The 20,043-nt window shown below is 34.0% G+C and overlaps 1 protein-coding gene and 1 long non-coding RNA gene across 3 annotated transcripts in view; one reads left to right on the top strand and one right to left on the bottom strand.

The window, feature by feature from the left end:
* The window catches only part of LOC106060507 (uncharacterized), a 35,320-nt gene extending 28,605 nt beyond the window's left edge, over positions 1-6,715 (top strand). Inside the window, exons 17-20 of one of the 2 annotated variants that reach the window (XM_056031912.1) lie at positions 263-541; positions 1,559-1,709; positions 2,618-2,760; positions 3,644-6,715. In XM_056031912.1, coding sequence (XP_055887887.1) covers positions 263-541; positions 1,559-1,709; positions 2,618-2,760; positions 3,644-3,798 — 728 coding nt within the window. In that variant the 3' untranslated portion in view covers positions 3,799-6,715. Of the gene's footprint in view, positions 1-262; positions 542-1,558; positions 1,710-2,617; positions 2,761-3,643 lie in introns of those variants that run through there. The other variant, XM_056031913.1, reaches the window with a different exon arrangement.
* Positions 2,036-14,319, bottom strand: LOC106060979 (uncharacterized). The gene is made up of 3 exons (XR_008778354.1): positions 14,129-14,319; positions 8,802-8,924; positions 2,036-7,482 (listed from the first exon to the last, which is right to left on the bottom strand). It is a non-coding gene; the product is annotated as an uncharacterized LOC106060979 (long non-coding RNA).
* Positions 14,320-20,043: the final 5,724 nt, after the last annotated feature.

Below are 20,043 nucleotides of genomic sequence, written 5' to 3'. Positions count from 1 at the left end.
TAGGTGCCTTTGCACCATAATGGGCATACATTGGCAAGACTACATTACTAATAACAACTAATAACTATGTTCTGCTGGAGGCCAGTGTGGACTGTATAGAAACACTAATTACCATTCAACAGTTGCCCTGGGTCGGACACTTATCCCCTATGCTGGATGACCACATTTCACAGGTGAGATTCTTTAAATTTCATCATACAAGTGAAACAACTATCAATTATAGTTTCATTTCAAGCCTTTTAAACTTGAATCTATTTGCTAGATCCAGCCAGTCCTGGTAAACTCTGGCTAGAGAGAAGTCAGTTAAACAAATCTCCTTATATCTTGAAATTCAACCAGTCACAAGGTGTTGTCAACAGTTATCAAGTCACTATCAAAACAGTGAACCTGATGCATGAAGTAATTATCCGCAGAGTCACTAACCCAGAAGTGATTACTTTTGATCTGTATCCTAACACCCAATACATCTATGAGATTATTGCTTACAATATGCTGGGAAATCAGAGTGCTGCCACTACAGGAAATTTCATGATCACAGCAGGTATGTTAATTTATATAACTGTATGCTAGGACAAATTTGTACAAACACTCCTTCTTCCCTAGTGCTATTAGAGCATGGAATGGGTTGCCTGAGCTAGCCAGGAAAACCAGTGACTTGGCTGAATTTAAGTCATTGGTTAATATGCATGACTAAATGCATGACGCGTAGGACGTAATCATCTTCTTTTTTGAAGTAACGTCTGTATTATATAAGATAAGATAACTGTTAACTAACATGCTAGCTAAACATGTACAAGTTTTCTTCATAAAGTATAAAGCAGTTCAGAACTTTTAAAAAGTGCATTAGTATAGCGCATCTTTCATGCTTATTATGTTCTACGCTCTAAGGTTCATTCTTTTTTTTTTTTGTGGACCTGTGATAGGAGAGCAAAGGTTTCTGTGCTGACTCTAGTTGGTCAAGGAGGCACGGTGGCTGAGCGGTAAAGCGGTTGTTGAACTTGGGGTCCTGGGTTTGAATCCTGGTAAAGACTGGGATTTTTAATTTTGGGATCTTTGGGACCCTCTGAGTGCACCCAGCTCCAATTAATACCTGAGATTAGTTTGCATTCTTGTTAACTGTGAGACACAGAAAGACATGACCTTTACATCATCTGCCCTATAGATTGCAAGATCTGAAAGGGTTGAAATTTTTACTTTTTCTAGTTGGTCAGTCAAAGCCACTCAGCTCAAACCAGAATTTGATCTTCAGCACCCTAAGGTAGCCAAGAGGTTTTATGTCTCTCACCCAAATTTCTTCATCAGTAGAACATTTGACCTTTTCATTTGTTTACCATATCGTAGCTCATGTATCAGAAGAAATGAATTTATCTTTTCAAAATGTTTTTTGTTAAATGTAAGATTTATTATTTAGTGTTCTTTAGTTATACTAGATAGCAAGTGTTCCCTGAAGATAATGATAATAAGTATAGACTTATTACATTTTGTTCCCAAAGGGCCATAAACATCATATTTTGAGAACTAAAACATTTTGTTTGTTCTTATTATATTCTGCATTCAGCTGATGATGATGAAGGTAACAGTAGTAAGGATTTTTTAACACCCTTAATTGTCCTGGTCAGCATTGGCTGGGTCATTGCACTGGCTGCTTGTGTAACTATATTAATTGTCTGTTTAAAGATTCGCCAACGCAAGCCCAAGTTAGGTTTAAGGTAATAACAACTGTATGTTTAGAATAATTTAATCTTCATTTCTCATCCTTATCAAACTTCAATGTACTATTTATAATGACATGTTTCTAGATTGTAAGTCCTGAAATCTATTTTAGGCTAATTGAGATCAACTTTTTTTATGGCTGTCATGTTTTATTTGAGTGAGTGTTTCTTGTATTATTATGGATATCTCCTCTGGTATGAGAGTGTTCTTTATGTATCAATTAAATATCTTTATCCACGCCACATTTGTTGTTGCCTATGTCTACCATAGTTACTGAGTAATATCACCACAACATATAGGCTCAAATACAATACACACTAGGTAGCAGATGACACTTTTATTATGATAAATAAACGGTTTACAATATATTGGCAACTTCAGCCATCAAGAAATCCGTAGAATCTTTCACATAAAAAATAGTGTAATCCAAATAAATTCATCAAATACATAGCTAATAATACTTTCATCTTAAAAACAAGACATGTCTGTCTTCTACTTCTTGGGTCTACTAATTGACTATATGATTAACAACCCACAATTCAACTTGTGAATTCTTGTCTCTCACGTGAAACACAACAATAAGTTATACTCGGTGATTCACACTGCTTCATGTCACAAACAATGATGTGACAATGGCTTTCTAGTACTTTTAGCGGAAATTCCTCCACAATAGCTATCAATGTTTGTTTTTTTTTGTTTTTATGCTCTTCTTTTTTTTAAAACTTTTGCTTATGTACTCTCATATTATTCTGCCTTAGAAAATTTTCATAGACTACAAATATAGTGTCTTAAATTTATTCCAATCAGACTAATTTTATTGACGATTAACTTATATAGAATCTGTTAAACATTATGAGTAACAATAATTTTATAATATTTTAATGTGGTTATTCTTCTTGTCCAGTCCTAAAGACAGTACAGCAAGTGAACTTTCAGCAACTAGATCTACTAGAGGAAGGAGCCGCAGTATAATATTTGAAGATGTGATGGTCAATGATTACAATTCATTCCCGCAAAATGTGCAACTTGAAACAGTAAACAACAATGGTGAGATCTTATTTCTAGTTTTCTAGATATATAGATAGTCCATTGAAATAATAATTTCAGAAAAATTGTTGAAACAACAAAAAAAAATCCATTTAATTATATTAAGAAATATATTAAATAAATAAAGGATTTCTTTACAGGTAATCAATCTTTGACTAAAAAAGTATACAGACAAGTATTTTCTCATTTATTTTAAGTATCATTAATTATATATTAGCTAAAAAAATATCAATTGTTTTTATCATGAAACAATAAACATATTTCTTTAATAAGAAGAGACATTTGCATAGGCAATGAATTATTATACAAGTGTTCAATAGGATGACAATAAACTACTTTTATATTTCAACATTTTTTAAATCATAAAAATAAATTTTAAGTTCATTTTCTTATCTCAAATTTTAAAACAAACTAATTGGAAGCATAAAACTTTACTGTTTAATTTTAATAATTGTTAAAAAAATAATTTTAGTTTTGATATAGCGAATGTTACAAAATTCTTACTAAAATGTTACAAAATTCTTACTAAAATGCGGCTGGAAGACTTTGACAAGTTTTTGTTACATAAATACTATTTCAATAGCCATACAAAATACACATAACAAAGCAAACAAAAAAAAATGTATTGGTCGTTATCAGTTAGCTATCACAATTGGTGTGTGAAAAAAAAAAACGTATTCACATGAAAATCATGGACAAAAATGCAATTAGGTAAAACTAAAAAAAAAAAAAATTTTGGTCAAAAAGAACACTAAATTTAATATATGTCATTTTACTATGCAATAATGTTCTAGTGGAATCCCTGTCATGTGTCACATATAAAATAAATGTATTGAATTTGTGCCATCAAAAGTATTCATTATTTCTTTTTGTTTTGTTTTAGAAGACAATACTTCCCAAATAGCCAAGGAAGACACAGATCCTCCAAACAATTCAGTTTATGTCAATGCTTGTATCAAGCCTAACATCCTAGCATCTAACAATATTTACGATGTCATTGGAGATATTAATCCTGCATTGAGGTTAAATACTAATTAAAGTGAAAAATTACATGGAATCAGAGAAAGTTTTCATTTAGCATTCAGCATTTAACCCAATAGCTCCTATTTCCGGTTCAAAAAAACCCTTTCAAAGTCCTAAGCAAGGAGGGATAACTCCGTATTTAAAAAATCCTAAAAAATATGTATTTTGCAAAAAATAATCAAATTGAAGATCTAGTACAAATAAACAAACAGATAACTTTAAAAAATAGAACTATATGTCTAGTTTTAAAAAATATATACGTTTAATACCACTAGATTATAAAAAAGTTCAAAAATACTCATTTTCCCACGTGGGGGCTTATACACTGGGGCTATGGGCCTGTTCGTTTGAAAAATTATTTTAAAAATAAAAACCTTCCCAATTTTATTATGAATAGAATCTGTAATCTCCAAAATTATTTGTAATCACGCTTGCAACGAGTCTAAAAGAAATCTTTTTTTTTTAAAGTTTAAATCAAGTATATTGAATAGGGGATTTTAGAAACGGTTTAGGACAAAAACTGGAAAACGTTTCCAGCTGCAGAAGGAGCTAATGGGTTAAAGACTGAATACCATATTGTTAATATCTAAATACTGTATATTATCATTAAGAATTTAAGATACTAATATTTAAAATATTACCGAGATACATTTCTTTCAATTTTGCAAGTTTGTAAACATATTATATAAAGTGTAAACAGCCATTGACCATTCCATGCTCTCAAGACCTAAAAATAAGTTACAATCTTTTAACTTTTTATAAAAGAATGAACTTGTAGTAAGTAACATTAAAATACTATTTTTGAAATTATATATTAATTCTTTAAACATAAGTCATTCTCATGTTGATTATTATTTTAACCAAAAATCTTTTAATTTATTGAGATCCATTAAAGATATGTATATATTCTTTCTTTTTCAACTAAAATCTTTAATTTGCAAGTATATGTATACAATATTCTTCTTAGCCATTTTGTATGTTCCCTAAAACTTTGTTTTCTTCTTGAATAAATAATGCTAATGGAATTTAAAAATTTACATCTGCTTTACAATACATAATTAATGTAATATTATTATCAAATTACTTGTCTCTGTGGCATTTTACTATCTATTCCTTTGCAACTTCTCACGTGACGAGGCCAATCCAACTTATATTATTTTTATTTCATGGATCTGAGAATCCTGGGATCTGTTCAATTAATGCCAAGTTCTACTTTTGATTAATTCAGTCTGTGTGTCAAATCTAACACTGATGAATAGCTCAGTGTATTTATTTATTAAAAACATCAGTATGTTATTGATTGTTATAACTGTGGTGGTGACAAAGGTAACAGTGTGTATGTACTAAGAGCTGATAAATGGAAATTTGAAGTGAAGTTTTCAATGCATTTACTGAGATTCTTCTTTAAAAGTTTAAACCTCAAATTCTCAGTAGGGTACTTCTTAACGACAGCATTAGTGACAAAAGTAGATGGAAATCATAAAAAAATAAACAGAATTACCACTGACGAAATCTGGAGGGTGAGGTCAAGCGTGATGCAACAAAAATAAAAAAAAATTAAATGAATTTCTGTGATTTTTATTCGTTACTATGAGGATGGTTAGAAAATATGGCAGGGTAACAATAAAATGAAATAAAAATATAAATAAATCATTTTAATTAAAACCCAACATTTAAGCTGAATTGAAAAAATACCCTGCAAAAAAATATTATTTAGGCAATGTAATTCACATATGAACTTTAAATAGAATTAATTAGAAGAAATTGACTTTTTAATGTGCACAAAATGATATGCTTTGAAATAAATATCTTAAATAACAGTTTGTATAAATAAAAATGAATGGAATCTTTGATACTATCCTCTTCAGGATGTCATCTCAGACCAATACTTTTTTATAAAAAGTCAATCAGTCGACTAGAAGTCAATCACTCTCTATAGATAGTTTTCAAACATACTTCTGATAAATAGAAAGAACTGATTTGGGACTAGGTTAAAAAAAATGCACTAAGGATTTTATATTAGAAAATTATATTTAATAAACATAATCTTCTTTTCATTATTGTCTTCACACAAATCATTTTCCGATGCCTAGATCTCAGCAATCTTTCCATTGAATCAATTGGCTTAACTTTCCAGTGTAATTAAATTAAAAAGGAAATTAGGAAAAAAAATCGGTGTAAATTAATAGTAGTCTTTCCGTACTCACAATTAGGAAGTCTGTAACTTAGCTTTTATTTGCCAATTTTATAATTCACTTTTTGTTTTTGTATTTTTATTTAAATATCTCTTTTGGATTGTAATAGTACTAATAAACAATACATTAGTATAACACTATGAGTGTAAAAAGTGTTAATGGAACATTTGCATAGAAGGTTCAACAAACAGGCATTAAGTTTTGAAATAAATCTCTATAAAGTAATTATAATATACACTGATAAAAATTTAGAGAAAGCTGAAACCACGACTTCCTTTGAATGAATGTAAATTATGTACATCTTGTAGGTGCCATGGCTAAGTGGTTCAGCGCTTATCTTCCGATCCACGGGGAATCCTAGTAAAGTATGGATTTTTAATTTCGCAATCTTTAGGGCTCCTCCTGAGTTCCCCCAGTTCTTATGGGTACCTGACATCAGCTGGGTTAAAGTAAAAGCAGTTTGTCATTTGCTGCCTTATGACACCCTCGTTAACAGAAAGCCTCATTAACAGATGACATATAAACCACAAGGTTTGAAAGGGGAATTTCACTTATGGTACATCTTATGTTTAAAAATGTACAAACCTTAACAAAGTGATCAAATTTAAGGGTGAGCAAGAAAAACCTTAAAGTAGTATACAATTACTTAGACAAAACATTTCCAAAATGTACTTTTGTAAACCGTTTGATGCAAGATGATGTGGTTGTGTTTTTAATAAATGTGTAATGAAATTTCAGAGTGTTTTGCTTTAATCTTAATGTGTGTTCATTTTTCAAACAAAATTTTGTAACATTTTTATGAATTTTGTTTTAGTTTGAAGTAATGATAGTCAAAGACTAGTTACCAAATCAATGGTTTGTTACTTTACAAGTGCATAGGCTAGTTCTAAATTACCATACAATGTTACAGAAAAGTGTTTCGGGACAATGGTTTTGTCTGCATTGAATGTGGTAAATATGTAGGTCACAACTAGGTCCACATAGTTTCATAGACGAGAATTGTTTTTTAAAGCATTTAAACAAGTTTCAACTTGTTCTATAGGTACCTTACATTTCAAGTAATTATCATTAAATGTACCTATATTAAGATCACAGTCGTTGGGGCTTGTCTCAAACCTTATACAGTCTGAGGTTTTGGGGAATATCTCAAGGAAAGTGTTCTTGGTTTTAAACCCAGGCTCGGCCAAAAAAATCAACAATACATTCGTTTTGCTGTCTGCTTGCTGCTCCTGCGCCAACCTGGCCAAAAAATAATTCTTAATGTTCTTGTTGAAAGTGCCTTGATTCAGACGTGCTGTACCTTCTTTATGGACGTAGCTGTCATCCCCATCAGGATGCACTGGGATAAACTCATCAGGCTTCAAGGTGACAACTCTAGCAGTCATGAAGTCCTGAAGCTGGCGCAATCTTTCTTTGTGTTTTGGGTGAAAGTTCTTTTTAAGGTGGACGTATTCATTTTCTTCTGATTTGAACGGTTGAATGGCCAGGGACTCGCTCGATTTGTCTAGGAGAAAAAATATTAACATATGTTTGGTTGTTGTTTCTTAAAGTATAGTTACGATAAATATATTTGAGCATTACTGCATTAAGGGATTTATTCCAGTCTCATCGAGGCACCCGCTTGGAAACGTCTGTTACTGGATAGAGATATGTTAACAGCAAGCGCCCAGGCCCGCTTACCTCTCATCACCAGCTTGTTAAATTTTAGAGATCACACTATTCTCTGCCTGATACCGGGGGAGTTCCGCGGGACGAACTTCTTGGCCGCACCCAACATAGCTGTAGCTATCTCGACCTATATTTAGTCGACATCACTGAGAGTTCTACTCAGGTATCAATAATCCACGATGCATAATTTGTTTATGTTCAAACAAAATAAATAAATCAAATCAGATCGGATCTAATTGGATTGGATTATATCGGCCACATTTTTATATGCTTGCAAGTCTTGGACGCTGACTGCAGAGCTAGAGAGGAGGATCCTAGCAATGGAACTGAGATGCTACAGAAGGATCCAAGGCATCACTTTCAAAGACCGCATCACAAACCATGAGATTAGAGAGAGGGTTACTGCAGCGATCGGACCCCATGATGACCTGCTAACTATTGTAAAAAAACGCAAGCTTAAAATCTATGGCCATATTACAACATCTACGGGGCTCGCAAAGACCTTCCTTCAGGGAACAGTACCAGAAAAAAAAAGAGGCAGACAGAGAAAGCGATGGAAGGACAACATAAAATAATGGACTGGCCTACCATTGATAGAGACTTTAAACAAGGCAAAAGACAAGAAGGACTGGAAAAACACGGTCGACAAATCTTGCTTGGTGCCCCAACGGTCCAACAGACTAAGGGATAGGTAAAGGTAGGTAAAATTCCCTTATGGGAAACCGAAGCCACTACGATCGGGTTTTTGGTGCGACGTTCGCCATGGATATTATGTGACCAGCAAAACGACCTACAGCCTTTACTTTCACCAACAAATATCAAGCACCTATTAGATAAGGTGTCAGTTACACCCGCAAAATCCCGAAATTGAACATTTACAGCCCCCAACGCCCGGCTTTCAAATATTCGAACTTGGGACCACTGGGTGCGCAAGCCAAACTCTTTGCCTCATCTGCCGCATGCATCATAAGGTCTGAAAGGGAGACAATCCTATTTATGTCTATTTTGTAGAAAACAAATCATCTTTGTAAGTAGGTGTACTTCCTAAGCATCATTCTCTCGCAGTAGGCTTTGTGTCGAACCCCCCCCCCCTCCCTTCCCTACAACTAAAAACCCAAATTGTTTTGAAATTACAAAGTCAAATGTCACACTAACCTTTACACTTTACACCAAATAACGAGTATAGTCGCCATTTCATGTCTTTGTATTTCCTTTTGAACATAGCTTTCTTGGTTGATAGAGATTTTGTTTTTCAACGCTGTAGATCTATAGCTGAACCTGTTTGAAATGCACATCCTACACATGTACATAAATGTTGACATGACCACCAAGCAAGAAACTGAGACCAAAAAAAAAGAGATAGCATCTCTCCTTTTGTTATTACTTTGATTTTTATGGACCATTGATAGTTTTTAGGCTAGAATGGTTAACAAATTTTGTATTGTCAACAATATTCAGGAAAAAAAATAACAAGGTTACAATGATAGTTTGTATGTAAACCCAAACTCAGAATCGGCCCCCGAGGTGGTCCACAGGCAGGTATCAATATTTTCATTATGAATACCAGAATAACCGCAACCCCATCTTCGTTCATACAGAGAGAAGAGAAGTGTGCGTGTTAATCTCCGTTCATACAGAGAGAAGAGAAGTGTGCGTGTCAATGTCCGTTCATACAGAGAGAAGAGAAGTGTGCGTGTTAATCTCCGTTCATACAGAGAGAAGAGAAGTGTGCGTGTCAATGTCCGTTCATACAGAGAGAAGAGAAGTGTGCGTGTCAATGTCCGTTCATACAGAGAGAAGACAAGTGTGCGTGTCAATGTCCGTTCATACAGAGAGAAGAGAAGTGTGCGTGTCAAGCTTTTGCAGTTCTTATTGTATTGTTAGGCCGACTCAACATTTGTATCACATTCTAAATATCCATGTGTATTGAATGAGCTGACTGATATGGTGATGTGGTTCTTTGTGAGCCTGGTCAGACTGGTCTTACTGAAAATCATCAACTAAATGGTTTCGTAGAAGGCCACACTCTCTTTCAAGGCCTTTAGAAATAAACTTTTCCATGTAATTTAATGTCCAAGTGTATATTGTTTACATTTGAGATCCATTGGTATAATATGAAACACAGCTTATCATTTTCTTGTTTTAAACTGGGGCCTATATTCGACTACAATACATATCAAATGCTAAATGTAAGTAGCTAGGAATAATACTAGTATGACAGAAAATAATAACTTAGTAATACAATTATATTTTTTTAAACATCAATTTAGATAAAAACCAAAACCATTTGCATCAGACTCAAAAATACATTGCTCATTTGCTATGCTTAGTAATGTAGTCTCATGTGTTAGTTATTATTAATACTGAATATTTAAAAAATGAAATATTTTTATGAAAATAAAAACAAAACAGCTTCATATTTAATGTAAAAAACAAAACGGTTTGTTTTTAGGAAACAAAAAAAAAAAGCATTTGTATTATAACTTTGTAACATCTAAAATATCATGATATATCATTTTCAATATCTTTTCTAGTTTCTGCGATTAAGCGGGACGGACAGACGAACGGACTGACCGACGGACAGACAGACTACACAAAACTAATAGCGGCTTTTTCCCCTTCCGGTGGCCGCTAAAAGAAGTGTTTCTAGCGTCTTCTTTTATTAGAAATAATTTTATATCTTAGCAATTGTGTTCTAATTTTGTCAGAAATAGTGTAATAGCTTAACAAATGTGCTATATCAACTAACTCTGTCTCTCTGGTAAAAAGTTTGTACACGTTATTTCTCCCACATCCAGTCTCGGATCAAGATGTAACTTTCCAATATTATAATTGGCATAGACAATACATGAATCAATAAAAAAAAATTAGACAACTAATTACTGGTATATTAATTATTCTCTTTGATACCGACAAGGGAAATTAATCCTTCATTATTCACAGATACGGCTAAATGTGTATGGGTTCGTTCCCTTATATAATTAAACACTTTCTCGGATCAAGTTAAAACTTATATAATTATTTATTGTATCCAACAATACATGAATGTAGTTAAAAATTTTATCGATTAGACTATTAATTATTGGTATTATTTTGTCTGATATCAAGTAAGGGGAATAACTTCTATATTTTTAGAGATATATTTGTAAGTGCTGAATTCTTTCCTTCGTATAAGTTGTTTTTTTTAAAGGATTTTCTTATATTTTGCTTGTTATGATAATCAGAATTAGTTTCTGGTTAGCAACTGTTCTTAGCAGAATGTCAAGGGAGAAGCCAGTCCATTCTTTCACATTGTCCATCTAGCTTTCTATGGACGAAGGATTTGACTTACTTAACTATTTTTTTAAAGTAACGTCTGTATTATATAAGATAAGATAATCCTGTGCGCTTCCAGGGGAGCAGAGTGCCGCAACCGCACCTCTCCACCCAACTCGGTTCTGAGACGCTTTCTTCATCTCCTTCCATGTCATTCCAGTACCCTCAGCTTCTTTGATGACTGACCTCTTTCAGGTTTGCTTGGGTCTGCAATTTTCTCTTTCCTTGCGGACAGTGTTAGATAATAAAAGCGGCATACAATGGACACTAACACAACATTTAGAGGACCTGGATTTCGCTGATGACATCTGCCTCCTCTCCCATACACAACAAAATGCTCAGACCAAACTCACCAGACTCTAAGAAATAGCGAAAAAGACTGGATTTCTAATCAACAAAAAGAAAACAGAAGTTATGAGGATCAACAACAGACAAGAGAACCCAATCATAATACAGGGAGAGAATATCCTTGATATGGACCACTTCACATATCTGGGAAGTAAAGTTGGTAAAGACGGCGGAGCTGATGATGATATACTAATTCGGATCAATAAAGCTAGGCTTGCCTTTTCAACTCTTCAAATAATCTGGCGCTTTAAGTCATTATCTCTACATTACAAGATACGAATCTATAGTACAAACGTTAAGTCGGTCCTCCTATACGGTCCAGAGACATGGAGAGTCACTGAAACAAATATGGAAAAGTTACAGACCTTTGTTAACAGATGCCTTCGCCGGATATTAGGAATTAGGTGGCCAGAAAGGATAACTACACTGTCAATTTGTGGGAGAGAACTAGACAAAAGCCCATAACCCAAGACATCACAAAGCGAAAGTGGAGCTGGATAGGACATAACCCGCAAAAAACATTTACCAATGTTCCAAGATTGGACGAAGGGCTTAGAAATTTATATGGGCATTACTGTTTATACCAGTGATGCCCAAACTACGGCCCGCGGGCCAGATTCGGCCCGCGACGTGGTTCAGACCGGCCCGCCAAAACATCAGCACAAAATGTAGAAAATATAAAGAAAAAGGTTTAAAAAATTTATTTCCTCTATGTTAGGACTCTCACGTTTCCTTTGATGTATTTCATACTAATCTATGTCTTGTTAGTTATTCATTTTATTATTTTTTTCTATAAGAACACAAATTTGTTTTTTTCAGCGACAAGAATTGACAGTTATTTTTAGAGTCTTGGACGATTCAGCGGCTGTCTTGAGCTAGCTGTGTCCTTGACATCTCATGTGTATAACAAAGCGCATCTTTTCTGCATCATTTTGGTTCGGGTATACTTCTGACATCAACATGATAGGTGCCATTCCATGTAACATTTGTACGTTTATGAACGAAGAATTGAATGTTCCAGAACAAGTGGACAAATCATTATTAAATGTAAATTAACAAGACAACATGTTTGATTTGTACTGAAAGTCTGGCTGTTTTAAAGAACCAATCATAAAAGGCATTCTAAAACAAACCATTACAAAAATATGGAGGCATTGTCGGCTTGAGCCGCAAAGAAAAGAGTCGCTAAGTTACGTCTAGAGTTGAGCGAGTGACGAAAATATTTACCAAGAAGTCAAGAAACTGAGTCGCGGCTGTAATGGAGGCTACAGAGTTGCTCACATTTTAAGAAGGGAAATGAAGCATAAAAAAGTGCTTGCTAGAAGGAATGGAATAAAATCGGCCTGAAAAAAAATGCATTTAAAGCTGTCAACATTTCTGGCATGACCATTGCAAAACGAGTGGACCATTTGATGAAAAACTCCATTCAAAACTAAATGACAGAGCAACAGATTTCGAAATTTCGCTGAGGAGTGTCACAAACTGGAACTGATTGACTTACAAAGCCAGACTTCCCAGTTTGAGAAATTTCTAGCAATACAGGCAATAGATTTCTTCGCCGTGTTGTCTACATACACCTTGCACATTTCCGAAAACAATTGCTGTGTAGGATCACAATGTTTACACGCACTTAATTTAGTAGAAAAACTGTTTCAGTTACAAGACACTTGAAACACTTGTTACGTAATTGACTTAAGGCTGGATCCACAGGATTGTTATAAAACTTTTTAAAATGGTTTAGTCTCTATTTCATTATTCTGTATCTTTTCATTAATGTGGCCCGCGACACGAGTGTCGGAAATTAAAATGGCCCGCAGGCTGTATAAGGTTTATACGATTACGATATTGTAGATACGTAGCTGCAAAAAAAAAACTAAAAAAAACTATGTAAATTATTATAACTGATCATGTTCATAGTGTATCACGTACCGAAAATACATACGAGAAAGAGTTTTTCTTAATGCATTACACCTGGTAACGTCTATGTTTATTCTTTCCAAAATCAAACAACTTAAAAACACCTAAATTTAGGCTGACACCCAAAATTAGGATGAAGTTTCAGGTTTTTGGGTAAAATATAACTTTTAACTAGCTTTAACTAGTGCTTTGAAAACATTGGGAATAACCAAAAGATTTTTAATAATAAGATGGTAAGTACAAGAAAATCCGATATTATTATATGTAGATCATAATGTTTTGACTAGTGAAGATCTGATGTTAAAAATAGAATAGCCTACACTAAACATGACGGTTTTTTTTTTTGTTTTTTTTTTTCAGAAATAAAAAAAATCTATTATATATATATATATATATATTATCAACGCGATGCGTTTTAAAAGACTGTTAACACTATTCTGATATTTAACTTTAGGTCTATTTGTGAAGCACAAAAAGAGAGTAGACTTTGGTTTATACATATAGCCATTTAAGAACAGGTGTAATAACTATAAAAGCAACACATATATCTAGTTGGACATTTTTTCTAGAAGTTTAGTTTATCTATTGAGCCTGTTTATAATATATTACACCTTAGTTTAACTAACATTTAAAAAACAAATATAGTTTAACCTGCTTACATAGATCTCACCACTGCATCTCACCACTGCATGAAAAATTATTAGATTTAACTCAGTCACTAAAAAATTATTGTTATCGAAGGTAGCCTATGTCTAAACTGTCTGTTGTTGTTTTTTTTCATGTAGGTCACACACCTATACTGCGCGGTAATTTTAGTAAAGTTTTTACTTCCTCTTTCCCGCAAACATTTTGGACTTTTTTGTTTATTTTTTGAATGATATTTACAACATTATGTATCTTACCTTGATAATGTTTTGTAGTTCTAGAAGATAAGTTTAAAGAAACAACACTATTACAAATATTAATATACCACTTATCTCAAGTGTGCCTCACTCAGGTAGTGGTTAGATTAGATTTCAGTGGCGATGTGTCTTTAGGTATTGACACCCGCTAAATCACGCGACGAGGAGAGTAGATAGTTATTGCATCATAACAGTTGACTTGCACGAGCGCGTGGCGTGGACAAATTTTGTATTAGACGGCGCCTCTTAAGGAAAAAAAATGGAATCTTTATTGGCCTGACTATAAACTATAAACTATTTACTTTTATTTTCCTTTCTTCATATCCTTCAAACTGTAACGTAACAGATTCTCTGGTCCACTATTTTGATAAATATTTTGATATAGAGATCTAAGTTTTGGTTGAGTATGTTTTTTTATCCAGGGGTTCTCAACCTGTGGTTCACGACCACTTTGGTAATCGAATGACCATTTGTCATGGGTTACCTAAGAACATCTGAAATTTGGGCTTTCGGTGAACTCATCATCGGAATTTCTTTTTCGTTTCTAATAAGCATATTTGTACCATAGTGGGTATACAATTTCATTTGTATTAAACAAGGGGACATCATTACTCCGATTGATACCATTCTAATAAATTATGAAACGATCGTCAAACATAAATTCAATAAAATAACAAGTGGAGCAGACATATTTTAGAAGACGGATATTTTGAGAGAGGATACAGATGGCACTTTTAAGTTAGTGAGTGTAACATCATTGTTTGAAGTATAGTTTTTTTCATTGATAGTTACTTCTTGGTAATGAGTTTGATGCGTTCAACCTGTTCAGCTATTTCCCAATGATGTGGCGAATTTGTCGAGAGGCAAATTTCTATTTTTTTTTTTAAATATTTAAATATTTATTAAGAAGTTGTTGTTTTGTATATTAGAAATAGAAAAATACAGCAAATAGCCAACCTGGTGACATCTTAGTCACCTTGAGTCAAGTAGTATCCTTTGGTAGTCGGGTAGTATCTTTTGGTCCGGTACGGACAGTAGTGACTTAGAGAGTCAAGTAGTAATTTTGAGTTAGGTAGTATCTTTTGGGCAATCGAAGCCAGTGGTCACTTGAGACATGTATTTCTAGTAGTTATTATTCTGTATTATTATTATTGTTGAAGTATTTGTTACCCTCTGTGATGCGGACGTTACTTGAATTCTATTTTGGAGAATTTGGCATGTTGGATATATTTGATACCGCTGTTATCTTATACAATACAGAGGTTACTTCAAAGAAGAAGATGATTACGTCCAACGCGTCATGCATATTAACCAATGACCTAAATTCTGCCAAGTCAATGGTTTTCCTGGCTAGCTCAGGCAACCCATTCCATGCTCTAATATGCTCTGGTGTTATGCGGATGTGACTTGGTTTCTTGTCTCGGTTGACAAGGATATAGTTAGGTACCATTAATCTATGAACGATCGGGTTAAGACTACCAATCTAAAGAGTCGCTTTTGTGTATTGTTATCTCTAAATAGGAGAAGCTTGGTCGAGAATCTAAGTACGCTTGTGGCTTGGCTACCTATGAAGGGGGATCAAGGTTCGACACCCGACTCGGGCAGAGTTGTGTTTACTGAGCGCCTAAAGGCAGCACGGAAAAAACTTCTCCCAGATACCCCCCCCCTCCCCTCCCCACTGGTCCACAAATAAGATTGGACCATAACGCTCATAGCATGCTATTTGCATGAAAGTAGCGCTTTATAAAAGCACCTTGTAACAAGTAGAATGACACATTTTTTTCCTAAGAGACTTAAAAACATTGTGTTAGAAGCCTATTCTAAAGAAGCGTTTCCGTGAAGCATCTCTGTTACGCCGACCATCTTTCAGCTCATTCAAAAAGATTGCCCTTGGCATATGTCCATCCCGCATACGGAATACGTGCCCTGCTCAGCGTGACAGATCGTACCGGCGTTTTACCGAGGTTTATAGTTAAATCAAAAGAGGCGGCAGCGTACGCTAATTCGTTGACCGCGATCTAGATATCATGTTCAATGTGAGAAAGTAGGGCGTAGAGAAACACTTTATAAAGCCTTTAAAACACAAATACATCGGCAAATTTGATTTCATTACATGTATGAATATTTCATTGGCCTTCTTCAGTCGTAAAACGACTATAGTTCTTCTCGCACACTTCCTCTTGTGGCTGTGGAGCCCTATTTTGGAGAGACACTCCCGTCCACAAATATCACAGGTTAAGGTGGCTTTTGCTTCGGTGGTAGAGGAGCTGGCCATTTTTCGCATTGTCCGTTTTTCTTACAGGGCTGAGGCCCATGTTCTTTCGCTATCCATAGCTTTCTTGGTCACTGTCTCTCTCCATCTGTTGCGGTCTAGAGCTATGTCTTCCCAATGGTCAGTATTGATGTTCACTGATTTGAGGTCCCGTTTTATTACATCTATGTAACGGAGATGGGGGCCACCAGTTTTTCTTGAGCCAGTCGCCACTTGTCAGTAGAGGATGACTTTCGGGATGCGTTTGTCTTCCATCCGGCGAACATGTCTAAGCCAGCGCAAGTGGTGTTGTCTGAGGGCTGTAAAGATGCTGGGAATACCTGTTCGTGCAAGGATCTCAGTATTGCACACTTTTTCTTTCCAAGTGATTTTCAAGATCTTACAGAGACATCGCAAATGGAATGAGTTAAGTTTTTTACTCTTTTATGAATATAAATACATACATACAGACAAGAATTTCTCGCTCAATAATGTAGGATTTCCGTTCGAACTTTTAAATGTACCGTCGCGCCACTAAGGAAATACCCAATCAAACCCAACTTCTACGCGTCTTACTATTATTACAGTATGTATGTGTATGTATGTGTGTATGTATGTGCGCGTATGTGTACACATATCTGAACACAACTGAAAAGACCAGAAAGCAATAAATAAATCGTCTGTTGCCTGACGTTTTGATCTACAATCGCTTAAATCCCTACTCAAGAAGTTGTGTGGGCGGTACGCTTCACATAAACAGAATCCAAATCGATGTGAATGGGTTAAGCAACAAGACATGATCACATTTGTGAGCTCTTCAGATTGTGAGAAGTTTGTTTGTTGTACATGTGTCGGATGTTCCTTCAGAATGGAAGATTACATTCCAGCCCAAAACTCCCGAAGAACTGGGGGTGGGGGGGGGGCGTAAGGCAAAACACGGGACCATTGAGACCACAGCCCTAAGCTCATACCGAAAGCTAAGGCAGCCACTTTAAATTATGTTGATACATTTTTGTTTAAACGTTGATTTTAAAAAGTACGTTGACAGTACTAATCAACCAGTAATGTTGATGATAATCGCTGCTTTTTTACAAAGATTATATCAACTCACTTTGTCTGTCTGTCTGTTTATTTGTCTGTCTGGTAAAAAGTGTGTACAACTTATTCTCTCATATCCATTCTGAGATCAGGTTGTTACTTCGCACAATTATTTATTGGTATTGACAAGACATGAATCAATAAAAACGAAAAGTAACTACGTAGACTACTGGTAGCTACTTATTTTGTTTAATACCAACAAGGAAAACTAATACTTCAGTATTTGCAGATATGGCTAAATTTGTTGGGTATAGTCCCATTAAATAATTGTTAAAGCTATTTCTGTCTCACGCGTTCTCCGATCAAGTTGATACTTTTAAACAATTATCTTTTTTTTACCTAACAAAATGTGAACCAGTTAACAAAAATACTCAATTAGTATAATTAATTATTGGCAATTTATTATTTTTAGGATATCGAATAAGAAAAATAACTTCTACATTATTGATAGATATAGTTTTAAGGGTGCAGTTCTTCCCCTTTGCATTAGCTTTTTATTTTTATATTTTGCTTTTTTTAAAGATACATCTTTCTAATATACTTATCTATACTTGGCAAGATTATATTTTGTCCGAATGTGGGACACTAAATTTAGGTAAATAGGTCAACCATTTCGATTTTCAGTTTTGACCTAATTTAAATAGCCCAACCATTTCTGGACATAAAAATATTATTTTCATGATTGGCAAATGATTACTTTTTTTTTAAAATATTTATTGTAAGTTATATACAGCTGTCTCTTTTCCAATTTTTCTTCGATTTTTTCGATTTTCTCAAAACACTATTTCTATTCACTTTTTGTTACTACTCCTTCACTAATTCTGCATAGAAATCAAACTTGTCCTGCTTATTACTTACACCATGTACAACAACTTCTATAAAACATTTTCTAAGTCTCAATTAATATTTTGTCTTTATTGCAATAAAATATTAGAAAACAAATTTAAAATATGTTTTTCTTTAGCAAAGTTAGGAAACTAATTTATAGAAATTGTTCTGAAATGATTGGTCTACACATTGTAGATTTTTGTTTGGCAATAGCTTAAATAGTTTGAAAGCCTTAGCGATTTAAAAACGATAAACAATAATCCAATATGGCGGCCGTTGCCATGACAACCATTATAAGAAAACATTTTTAACCACATTTTTTTTTATGGTTATTCATAGGGAGTATACATATAAAGTTTGGAGTAATTTGATTGTTGTCAAGTGTCTCACATAGCCTAACTGATCAGGAATAACGCCTTTGATCATAACACAGCTGTTGACAGTGTGACTCGTATCGGATAGGTACTTTAATACGAAAACAACCCATCAGTTATTGTCCGTGTTTGTTCTGCAAATTTTTTTTTTTTACAATTCCCAACTATGCGTCGACCATACATTTATTCTCGTTCACTGCCTCTGTAACTAACTGAGCTTTGTATAATGTTATAGAATCGTAATCACCGTCACCTTTAATCGCTAAATTAGTCATTCTCGGGACAGCCTTTTGGGTAATAGCACAGCGATTGTTAGATTCTACATTCAAGTCTACATCTCTAAAACATTTGAGTGTGAAATGTGAATGGGCTTCCGGTAAGCACAAACGAAATACCAGCTTTTGAAAGTGTGAAATTTCGTTCGCACGCATGCGCAAATGTTCTTTCAGAGAAATTATCATTGCATCCGATTGTCAGATTCAATGTTAATTTCCTCATGAAAAACGTAATCGTTTGTCTGTCTGTAAATACCAATAAAACCTTGCCTTTAACAAATCCTCATTAAATTTATTTTAACGTTTTGTTTCTTGAAAGTTCCATTTTCACGAGTTGTTCCATAATGAAAATATTACTATCAATTATATGCACTGCGAAACGATGGCGTATTTTTTTAAAATAATAAACGATAGAGAGTTTTAATTACTTGCGTTAATCTTCGTCATATAATTAACATCTGATACTGAATGGCGTAACGTTGCGTATTAATCTGAGAGGAATAGAAGGTTTGAAACTATTCTGACTCGGTTGTCTGTAACTTTTATCATCGAATAACAATTATAGTAAAAAAAAAATAATTAGGCCCTACTAGTGAAAAAAAAAACAGTAAAATTACTGGTAGAAAAACAATGTAAAATTTTAAAAGTTATACAGACATTTAATAATCCAATGCTCTTAGGTTGAGAACCGCTGAGTTAATCTTCAATCACGAAGGTTAATCAATACCATTTACATAACTACAAAACATGTTTGGACGAGTGATTAAAGTCGTGTGCAATGTAGAAGTCGTGTGAAAAAAACACAACAAATTGAACTGCCAACTAAACAAATCAGTGGAGTGGCACAGCGTTCAAGTGATCTCAAACTCTGGGACGATGAGATCACTTTTGTTAAATGTTTGTAGCATTTACTACATTAAACGTAATTTTTTTAAAAATTGTGAATAATGTAAAAAAAACAAACTTTTTTATGCGTGAACACTTATTTTTCGGTCGATACTTTTTTTTGTTTTTCTTTGACTTAAAAATATTTCTATATTGAAACATTTGGGGCTAAAGGCGTTTTGCATTTTTTTAAAGTCATCATTA

The sequence above is a fragment of the Biomphalaria glabrata genome, chromosome 6, assembly GCF_947242115.1.
Source record: "Biomphalaria glabrata chromosome 6, xgBioGlab47.1, whole genome shotgun sequence".
Taxonomy (NCBI): domain Eukaryota; kingdom Metazoa; phylum Mollusca; class Gastropoda; family Planorbidae; genus Biomphalaria; species Biomphalaria glabrata.
Note: the sequence above shows the minus strand (reverse complement) of the source record. Positions and strands in the feature narration are given on the sequence as shown.